The sequence below is a fragment of the Streptopelia decaocto genome (assembly GCF_964273445.1).
Source record: "Streptopelia decaocto genome assembly, chromosome: 24".
Classification (NCBI taxonomy): domain Eukaryota; kingdom Metazoa; phylum Chordata; class Aves; order Columbiformes; family Columbidae; genus Streptopelia; species Streptopelia decaocto.
Window position 1 is genome coordinate 3,079,065 of NC_138679.1, and position 10,728 is coordinate 3,089,792.

General features: G+C 53.7%; 2 protein-coding genes across 2 annotated transcripts; one reads left to right on the top strand and one right to left on the bottom strand.

Annotated features, from left to right (window-relative positions):
• The first annotated feature begins 1,416 nt into the window (after positions 1–1,416).
• On the top strand, positions 1,417–5,325 carry PEAK3 (PEAK family member 3). Its single transcript, XM_082071893.1, has 4 exons — positions 1,417–1,551; positions 2,195–2,316; positions 2,511–3,169; positions 3,781–5,325. The coding sequence occupies exons 1-4, from the start codon at positions 1,454–1,456 to the stop codon at positions 4,771–4,773; spliced, it is 1,872 nt and encodes a 623-aa protein (XP_081928019.1). The 5' UTR covers positions 1,417–1,453; the 3' UTR covers positions 4,774–5,325.
• Positions 5,326–6,811: 1,486 nt separating this feature from the next.
• On the bottom strand, positions 6,812–10,707 carry OAZ1 (ornithine decarboxylase antizyme 1). Its single transcript, XM_082072321.1, is given in 6 exon segments — positions 6,812–7,243; positions 7,358–7,443; positions 7,900–8,072; positions 8,179–8,265; positions 8,267–8,324; positions 10,509–10,707. Coding segments are annotated over 6 exon segments (651 nt in total). The 5' UTR covers positions 10,625–10,707; the 3' UTR covers positions 6,812–7,112.
• Between the last annotated feature and the right edge of the window lie 21 nt (positions 10,708–10,728).

The window sequence follows — 10,728 nt, forward strand, 5'->3', positions numbered from 1 at the left end:
AGTGGAAGGAAATCTCCCAAGTTTAAAGCAGCGATGGCTGGAAACTCGGCAGCGGGTCAGTGCAGTGCCCGGTGGGGCTTGGGCTTTGCAGCCCATCACCTGCTCACCGCCCTGCAAACCCGGAATAACCGACGCTAAACCAGCTTTCAGAGGGTACTAAGGTCCATATTCATAACTAATAAATTATGAATGCACGTGTTAACATACTGCCACTGCTATTAATCTAATATTAATTTTTAACAGTGTTTATAAGGATGCCCTTAAGCTGGAGGGTGGGAAGCACCTCGGCTCCTGCTTCGGGGAGCAGCTGGGGCAACAGCTCTCCTTGGCATAAAAGAGGAAATTAGGGTTTTTTTTCTCTCATTTCCTGCATGAAAATATATATAAATATATATATATATTTATTGCATGGCACGAGAGTGCCCGGGAGGTTACGAGTCAGGGTTATAGTTCGTGTTTGTGCCTTCAGTTGAGTGAAACTTCCCTCCATCAGTTCCCCGATACAAAATCACTCCCCGGTACAAAATCACTCCTTTTTCAGGGCTCAGGTTGCTTTTAAACTTGGTGTTATCTCCTTTATTCTAATAAGAGGCATCAAGACCTTTTTTAGCTAGTTCTCCTGCAAAAGGCAGTTCCTGCCTGCCACCTCTTTCTTGGGTGAAGTTACATTTACTGCATTATTTCTGTAATTTTACTCCTGTTGGTGCCTGGTATATCTTGAAAGTAACATTACTCATTAGAGAAAAACATTGATGCTTTAAACAGTTTGTTGTACAGTCATTGATGTAAATGACTTAGTGGGATAGGGGATATAGAGGAGAAAGCCCTGAAGCTCTCAGCACAGGGGCTCACCCACCCACCCACCAGCAATTGCTAATTAGTTGCTAATTATTTGCTAATTAGTTCAAAGGCTGAATAGGAGAGAGCAGATTTTAAAAGATTTGGGGGTTTAAAAGAGTAACTTTATCCTAAAAGGGAGAGATGCCAATCAGGGGGGTTTGCAGCAGCTGAGTTGTGTCACTTCTTGCTCTCTCGGGGTGGGGGACCAATGTGTTTTCTAATGACCGGGTTCCTCCTGTGCAATGGATGCAGGGAACCAAAATACTCCACCTAACCAATCTATCTAGAGTAACACAATCTGGAGAGCAGGGAATTGATGATGTGGTTTGGGGGGGTTACCATGGAAGTCCCCCCCTTCAGCACAGGCACCATCCAGAAACAACCTGGGAGAGCGCGAAGGCTGCAGGGGCAGCTCCAAGGACGCAACAGCAGGTTGCATGGAGGGCGATGCCATTCCTGCAGCTGCAGCAGGAGCAGCGTGTGGCCCCGGGGGCTGCGGGGAGTGAGGCCAAACCCCCGGCTTCCTTTTGACTTGCAAGAAGCAGCTTTTGCAAGAACACCCTCCTGCCAGCGCGGTTGCAGCAGGTTGTGCAAGGAGAGTGGTGGCCGTGCCATGGCCAGCACAAAGGACGGCGAACCGGAGCTGCCACCGAGCCGGGAGATGGAATTGGAGCCCCCCGGGTCCCCAACACCACCAGGGAAAACTCACAGGTAACAAATTGCTCTGCAAATGGGGTTCAAAAAGGAGCTTCCCAGCTGCACCCCAGCACGGCTGCTGCAGCCCCAGGCTTTGCAGGTGGATAATTCCCTGTTCCCTGGGGGATAAGAGGGGCAAAGCCTGAAGTTGCACAGCAACTGATGTCCGCACCAGAATTTTTAAAGAAGACCACCGTGGTTTCGGTACCACTCGTGGTGTCAGGGTCAGAGCTGCAGGTTTGCACCGAGCTTGGCCGGGACTGGGAAGTGAAACCCACGGGGGCTGGAAATGGCTCCTTCCCACTGTCCCCCCCACCAGTGCTCTGCTTTTCCCTCCCCATGCACAGACCCCCAGACCCTGACCTGGGGGTGTCAAAGGCTTTTCCTGCTTTCGTCCCAGCATCACGTCCTCCTCGCCATGGGGACCACAGTGCAGACACAAACCTGTGCGTGCACCCACCCACCCCTGGGAGCAGGAACCCCCCCCCAGTGCAGGAGATGGAGTCACTGAGCCACCAAACTCCCCGTCTTTTGCCTCAAACCAGACAGCCCGGGCTCCCCAGGCCACCACTTCCCCTTTCTCCTTGTTCTTCCCCTGAGACAGCACCGAAAGGGGTCGGAACCCCCGGGGGCGAGCGCTGACCCCCGGCTCGTGCAGGGCCGTGGGCTGTGCCCGCCACGGCAGCCTGGACCTGAGTGTCCCCGGAACACCCGCTCCCATGCCGGACACCCCGGGGGGCTCTCAACGCCCCAACTCAACCCTCATCTACAGCAACGTGGGTGAGTGACTCCCCAACCCGCTGCCTCCTTCCCATTCTCCTCCGGCCGGTGCTGGGTGTTGCTTTGGGGCTGGAAATATGCAGTGGGGCAAATAACAACATTTGTACCCCCCTCCTGCTCCATCTCCCATTTTCTCCCCGCTAGCCGCGCTCAGGGCAGTCTCAGCCCTGCCGTGTCTGTCCGTCTGTCCCCAGGAGAGCTGCGAGCCCACCTCGTCCCCCGCAAGGCCCAACGAGGGGAAGGGGCTGGGAGCCCCCACGCTCAGCCCCGCCTGGACCCGCTGCCTCCCCCACTGCCAAAAAAGCATCTCCAGCGAGCAGAGTCCCTCCCGGAGCAGGGGGGGCCATGCCGGCACTGTTGGGGTGACCCCACGCCAGGACCCAGCGGCATCCTCTACAACACCCCAGCGCCCCATCTGCGGCATGAGGAGGGGGCTCCCAGCTCCACCCCCACCCCAGACAGACTCTCCTGGGGACACAAGGTGCCCCTGACCAAGTCCCAAAGCCTGGGGGAGCCGGTGGCCCGGAGCAGCCCACAAAAGGCCCCATCACCCAGCGCGGCGGAGCTGACATTTGGGACGGCGGACGGGGAGCTGGGGCCGCTGCTGGGGAGCGGGGTGTGCGGGCTGGTTTTGGGGTGCCAGGCGGCCGCCCTGGCGCGGCTGTCGGCGCGGATCCAGGAGCAGCTGCTGGGGCCGGAGCAGCGGCGGCAGCTGCTGGCGGCGGAGCTGGCGGGGACGGGCTGGGCCGCGCTCCGCGTCCTGCAGCGGGAGCCGTGCTGCCAGAGCGCGGACGCCTGGTATTTCCGTGTGGGCTTCACTTTTCAGCAAACGCAGCTGGTCTTTGCAGTCAAGGTAAGTGGGGGATCAGGGAAAAGGCCCCGGGGGGTGCCGAGGGAGCCGGGGGCTGCGGTGCTGCAGGAAAACGTGAACGGGAGCGGTGGATTTTCCACTGACCCGTCACGCTGGCGCTTCCCCTTTTCGCACCTACTTCTGCATTTGCTACACGAGACGGCGCCGCTGGTGCGGGCTGGGAGGGGAGGGTGACAGCTCCCGGGGGACAAAGGACATGTCAAGGAGAACGTCATTGCTGTGGAAGATGCCCTGGCCAGCGGTTTTGATGCACAGCAGAGGCTGGAGCAGAGCTGGTTCCTCAGGCAGTGCAGGATCAGAGAATCACAGGTGGTTTGGGTTGGAGGGACCATCCCAGCTCCCCCAGTGCCCCCCCTGCCATGACAGGGACATCTTCACCAGCTCAGGTTGCTCAGACCCCGTCCAGCCTGGCCTGGGATGTCTCCAGGGATGGTTCATCCACCACCTCTCTGGCCAACCTGGGCCAGGCTCTCCCCACCCTCAGGGCCATCATGCGTGGGTCAGAGCAGGGCTGGTGGCCCTGAGCTGAGGTGGTGACCTGCCCTGGGATGACGCTCTGTCCCCACGCAGCCGTGTCCTGTGTTTCCTTGCAGGTCCCCAAGCCGGGTTGCACAAACCTGGGGGTGCAGAGCTCCCTCGGGCCACACTGCAGCATCCAGCGCCTGATCGGTCGCTTCACCGACCGCCTCCCTGGGGAGCTGGTGCTCCCGGGGAGCCCCGGGGAGCAGAGTCCGTCCCCTCGCACAGAGGAGCCGGCCCGTCTCGCCGCTCGCCCCGTCCTGCAGGTCTTCATTTCTCCTGAGGTTCCCTACCAGACCCTGGCTGGCTTTGTGAAGGGATCCCAGGGTTTGCACAGGAGCAGCCCCGGGCACTACGAACGCCTGGCTTGTCTCCTCCTGCTGCAGGTGTGCATGGGGCTGGAGCATCTCCGGGGGCAGAACGTGGGGCAGGGGGATCTGTGCCCCGAGAACCTGCTGCTGGTGCAGTGCCCGTGTCCTCCCCAGGGCCAGCAAGGCAAGGAGGCAGCGCTGGGGCTGTCCCTGCCACGGCTGCTCATCAGCAGAGTTAAAGCCAAGCAAAGACCTTGTTCTACCAGCCAAGAGCAGGACTGGACCAAGGGGTTTGCTGCACCCCAGTCCCCGGCAGCAGATGAGCTGAATGTAGGCATGCTGATCTATCAGATCTTGCACGTGGACATCCCTCTGGAGAACGCCTTGGCCTTCAGAAGCAACAGACTTCCCGAAATCCCCTCCCTGTCCATCTATTCCACGGGACTCAAGCGTCTGGCCGTGCTGCTTCTCCACAGAGAGCCCTGCAAGAGGGTGTCCCTGGAGCGGGCCCGGAGCATCCTGCAGGTCCTGCTCTGGGGGCCTCGCCAGGAGCTCTTTGCCAGGAGCGAGAAGACCCTGACGGTGCTGCAGAACTGGCTGGAGCTCAAGAGGGCTCTGCTGCTCCTCCGGTTTGCGGAGGGTTCGGCTGGGGCCGGGGGGAGCCCCGGCCTCGAGGACTGGTTGTGCTGCCAGTATTTCAAGGAGGTGACCGAACACACGCTCTACCAAGCCACCCAGGACCTCTACGCTCCCTAAATGTCTCCTCAAAGCCAAGAGCCCACAAGGACTTGGCCAAATCCTCAGCTCACAAGGAACCAAAGCTGGTCCTGGTTGGGGAAACTCTCTAAACCCAAACCTGTTTCTCCCACGGCCCATGAACGATGAAGCTGGGACTCAACTCCTACTTGTGGCTCCCACAACACAGGGCGTGTTTTTACACGCTCGGATGATTTTGGTTTGATACTGCGAATCCGGTTTATCTGAGCATCTCGGGAAAGACGGCTGCACAGAAGCCATGGGATCAAGCACCAATTTAGTGGCTGATTATCCCAAGTGAAGTTTATGGGGCTAAGACTGCACAAAAGCCTCTCAGACCGCTCCTACCACCACGAGACTTTCACTGTTTTCCATAAGAGTGCAAAGCCACGCATCACAGCTCACCTTAATGCCCTTAGCAAAGGAGAAATACAATACCTTATGGAGCCTGGTCTTTTTAGAAAGTCCGTGGCGTAGTCACAAATATAAATGACATTTTAAAGGGGGAAATGCAGCAGCCACACAGTGTCAATAAAACCCAGAGCTGAGCCTCTTAAATACTGGTCCTTTAATGTGCTTCTTTGACAGCGTTACGCACCCCAGTGATGAATCCAGAGAGAAACACCAAGGCCAACGTCCCTGCCTGGCGGTGATGAGCCAGAACAGCCTCGATGGAGTTCGGTCTGATTTACAGCTGCTGACTGGGCTGCAGCATCTGCTGTTTGGCACAGAACACAGCACCACATGGGATCTGCACCCTGGTCCCCAAATCTAAACCAAGGCTGGATGAGACGGGCGGGCCAAACAAGTTCCTTAGCCACACAGACCCCAATGCGGCCACCACACAAGCTCAGCCAGCTCAAAGAAATGTGGTTCAAAATCCAGTATGAGCAGAACCGCACAGGAGGGGTTGTGCTGGGTGAGCCCCAGCCCTGTTGTCCCCACTACTCCTGTAGTATCTTGCGTGGCTACAAGATGGCAGCAAAGCCCACGGCTCAGCCGCTCTCCTCGGTTCCCCAAGGCTCCCCAGGACCTCTCCTTGTCTCCCAGAGTTCCCCCAGGCTCCCCAAAGCTCCACAGTCCCCCCACATGTCCCCTTGGCTCCCCTCAGCTTTCCAGGGGTCCCTGGGCCTTTTTCTGTCTCCCAGATCACCTCGCTGTGTTACTTTGTGCTGTGGATCCCACCACAGGATCTGCTCCCTGCTGCACATCCAAGAATGGAATTTCAGGGGTTTTATTTTGGTGTATTCCACCGCTCAGCCCAGAACATCTGCAAGGGATGAGCTGTGGGGTGATCCTTAGGCCCCCTCGCCCCTTGAACAACTTTTCACCGTGTCCAGAGCTCCTAAAGCCGAGCTCAGCAGGGTCAGGCCCCAGGCAGAGCACACGCTCATGAAAATGTTCTATTTACAGACTCACAGCGACACAGCTTGGTAACATAACCCATCCCAGGGATTCACTGCCCCACAGTCTTATAAAAGAAAGAGTAATCAGCTCAAGTGGTGCCACACAAGCCCCCAAAGCTGCGAGTGCTAAGTAAAAGTGTCCCCCAGGAGAGCTCTGGAGGCCACACCAGTATTTAGCTATCAAGTGTCACAAGCCTCCCCAGATCACACCCCAAGAACCCATCAAGCCACCCCATGTGCTAATACAGGCTCCACTGGTGCTGGGGACATCAGGACTTTGGGTATCAAAGTCACATATTTGACCCTCAAAGGCACTCGAAGCCCAAGACACCCACAAGCTGCACTTGTGACTTTCCAGCTGACACATATCCCTGTAGTATCCCACAAAGCACTGACAGAGCAGGGACGCAGTGATCCTAATTACCAGCAGAAATTGATAACCTGCTAATTGTTTCACTAAAAGTTGTTTTTTAGAGGATTGGTAGATGACTTGAAGTCCTGGTAGATCATAGCCGTGATTTCCAGACAAGCAAAGAATGAGCAAGGCCGTTCCGTACCTGCAGCTTTAATGGTTGGCGCAGTTCCAGAGCCACCTCTTCAGAGTGCAAGTCTTAAACAGCTTAAACCAGCAATAAAAAGTAAAATATAAATTTTTATTTAGAATTAAAGCAAATACTTCAGTATCACAAACACAATATTAAACTTCAAGAAATATACTGCTAATTTGGAGGGAGCATTTATTTGCACAACCACAACATGCGCACAAATCCAGAAAAAGATGTGGAGTCTGAAATTTTCAACATCTCACCACCAGAGCAGTTGGTCACAACATTTCGTACAGAGTTATAGATACTGTAAATAGATGTTGACAAAATTTCTACAGAATCATCTTTATAGACAACAAGAAAGCTCTAAGAGGCAAAACATTGCAATCTATTCTTCTTCTGACGAGTCTCTCTCAAACGTGTAGGCCATGAAGCAAGCATCTGGTCTCTTGGGGACAAGGGGATGCCCTGGTCTCACAATCTCAAAGCCCAAAAAGCTGAAAGTACGGAGCAATGCAGCTAGAAAAAAAGAGCAGAAAATAAGTCATCTATTTGATGCTGTACAATACTTAAAGCATCTAAAACCCATTTCAGATAACGCGTTCACATCCCTAGAGACAGCGCTACACCCACCTCTATCGTCTCTGTTCTTGTGGAAACAAATGAACACATGATCAACTCGAAGCTGTTCTTCAGCAAACTCCAGAAGAACTGCAAAACTAGAAGACAAAGACAAAGCACATGAGCAAGGATGTTCTGCAGAGATCAGTCAGCACAGCTGATCTGCTCCTGAGCTCGCACCAAGGAGACCCCTGAGCCTCAGCTTTAACTTGGGGGCAGAAATCTGAGTCTTCAGTATCACAGAAAACGTGTTTTACCAGTCACAGCAGAAGGGAGAACTGCAGTGACAGACTCAGAACCAGGCTGGTGTTTGCAGTGGGTAAAACAACCCCCCAGTATGTGAGAACAAAGCCTGAAATCAGCCCTTTTAGGGGGTTCTGCCTGAGAAAACAGGATTAAATCAGGAGCCACTTACAAAAGAACATCAAGCACCATAATTAGACTTTAACTTTCAGAATAAAGGAAAGAAACAACAGTAAAGTGCTATTCCACCCTACTGACAGGCCTTCAAGTCAGAGGGAAATTAAACCACAGCTGTATTTTGTTCTCCTCACCTGTCTTTGCTCCCTTCAGGCAGAGCACCACTGGGAATTTCTATGTAGAGGTTGTTGTTGTTCAGCACTGCTCTCCAACTAATGTGTTTGGCATCTGTAAGCCTTGACTGGACATTCAGAATTCTTGTCCTGTTATTAGATGTTAGTTCTTCTGTTACATTCAGCCGATTATCCTGTAGCAGTAATAAAAGCAAAGTTATTTCCAATTCCTTTTGGAGAAGGGATAACTCCCAATAATAGGCTCGCCACGGCAAGCTGCTTGTTATTATTCATACTCACCGAATAAAATAAATTAGCTGAAAGATTGTGATCCCTCTGACTATTCCCTCGCCCACCTGGGATCTTCAGGGGTGGGTGAGGGACATCAGGAGCACCACCGAGGCCCCGGACCCAGGTTACTACAGCAATTGAAGGGAACCCTGGAACTAGAAAGGGATCACAGTTAGAGAGACAGACGGACAGCATTTAAGAAGTGATCCGATGACAAGATCTAATAAAAAACTAAACCAAAATGAAGCCAGGCCAAGGGAACTCCTCCCACTGCAACGCAGGGATGTGGCAAGACAAAGGAACCCGGAGCGCAGGGACAGGAACGCTGCCTCGCGCCCAGGAGCATCCGACAGCTCCTGCGGCGGGATTTTGACGGAAAGGCTGACTTGGAGATGAAAATAGGCTCAGCTCAAAGTGAGCAAGGCCTATTTCTATACCAAGGCAGCAAGATACTTGACCTGATCTCAAGAGAACCATTCTGCTAACGCACATTTTCTCCTCACCTTGTTCTCCTAAGTTATCAGGAATATACTGACCCAGCAAACTAGGGATCATTTTTTCCCCTGCGATATACAGCCCCAGTTACCTCGGGCCTTTGCATCAACACTCTTGGCTCGACACCAGGAAATTACACGCAATCCTCTCACAGATGACACTACCTCGAATGTTTTCACCGAGCAAACTCACCAGTTTTACCTCCAATACCAAACCTGGATATTTGCAGCCCTTCGAGCCTTTCTACTGAATTCTTCAGGGCAATTTTGAGAATCGAATTTGGCTGAGCAGAGTAATGTGAAGAATTTTATCTTTTAAAGATATAAGACATATTTCTCGTATGTGTCTTAAGTTCCAGCCCATCCATAGAAGCCTGATGAAGCAAATAAAGGTTCTCCGGCCCCGAGCAGGCGCGGCCGCCGGCCCCTCCCCTGCACCATCCTTCACCCCCGGGCTGCGCTCGCCAGTTGCGTCATCTCAGCAGATGCAGCAATCGAGGCCCTTGGGGAAATTTTCACAATCGTCCTGTCTGTGAGTGCCAGCAGCCATTTGCAAATCAGAATAAACATGTACAAAATAATCCACCATTTTGCACGGTTCACAGGAGTTCCTTTTTTGTTTTTTTTTTTTTCCTTTTTAAACGAGCTTGAAACTCGGTGAATAATCTGTATTAGACAGGCACTGAACAGCCATATAGATCAAATATCAGATGCTGGAAGGTGTTTTATTTCAAAAAAATTAAATTTGCACTCAATTAAATGAGTGATCGACCCATTATTTTAAGGCTCTTTGAGAGACACTATTCTCTAGCACTAGCATTACTTATTTTATTTCAGAATGGCTGCAGAGCCAGGCATTCCTGATTATCCTTCCCAATAAGCCTTTAAGCGCCCTGTACAGAAGGGTGCAGTGCTAATCCTCGATAGAATTTCACCTCTTGCCCAGTGAAACGCCGTGCGGAACGAAGGCTGCCCACGCTTTGCAATTAAAAATGTATTTTAGAGTGATGTTCGTGCACACTTACTCCTCTCGGGAAAAAATTATCTTTAAACAACAGCCAAGTATTAAAATGGCTTTATTACCAAATACCGTAATTGGTTTTATAGCTCACACGGGAGGTTTAATCATGCCTTCCTCTACACAGACTGATGCCCTACACCAGCCCCACTCATTCAGTATTTTCCTCCCAGCATCTGCCAGAATTGTTTAATCTTTCAGTCGAGTTTTAAAGCACCAGCTCTCCTAACACTCCCATGTTCTACTTTAGGCTCAGCACCCTCGATTACTTTTCAAGAATATCTAACGATTACATAAGGGGATAAGAGCTTCCAATCCCTTGCCATCTCCACCTAATTGTGGTGGGTTTTTTTTTTGTTTGTTTCGCTTTTTGTTTGTTTTTCCCGGTGGGCAGGCGGCAGCTCCAGGCCCGGCTTTGTCTCCAGGCCCGGGCTGGGTTGCCAGGGGCTGCGATGCCCCGGGGGGGCTGTGACACCCGCTGTCCCCGCGGTGGTAACGTGGCCCCGGCGGGCTCGGGGGGGGCGGCCCCGGCAGATCCGCCGCCCCGGGGCAGCGGGGACGTGTCGCCCGGCACGGCGGCGACTCACACCGGAGGGCGTGGAACCTTCAGGTTCCGCCTTAGGCGTTATGTTTTTTTTTTTTCCTAACCCTTTCCATCCCCCTCTTTTTCCGCGGGGGAGGCCAAGCCACCCTCCCCGCCCCCCCGCCACGGAGCAGCCCTCCCCCCGGCCACGGGGGAGGCGAGCGGCGCGGGAGGGACGAGGAGAAGGAGCGGGGCGGGCCCTGAGGGAAGGGGGCGAAGGCTGAGGGAGGCCGCGGCCCCTCACCTGCTCTGTCCGGTACTGAGGCTCAGCACAGCGGGCATGATGGTGCTTTTATTCCCCTCTTTCTCTCTAGCGAAGCAGTGACTGTTGAGTATCCGCTGCAGGGAGGATTTCACCATCCGGCCGCTCTGGTCCGAACCCCGAAACCCTCCGCTGCTCCCACCAGCCGCTCTCCAGGCGCTGCTACACAAAATGGCACCGCGGTCGCTGCGGGTCCTTATAT

Excerpts from the sequence above, each read along its gene's own strand:
- PEAK3 (XM_082071893.1), top strand. The coding sequence starts at position 1,454 with ATGGCCAGCACAAAGGACGGCGAACCGGAGCTGCCACCGAGCCGGGAG. Across the intron at positions 1,552-2,194 it reads CCACCAGGGAAAACTCACAG|GGCCGTGGGCTGTGCCCGCC; the intron begins GTAACAAATTGC and ends CGGCTCGTGCAG. Across the intron at positions 3,170-3,780 it reads AGCTGGTCTTTGCAGTCAAG|GTCCCCAAGCCGGGTTGCAC; the intron begins GTAAGTGGGGGA and ends GTTTCCTTGCAG.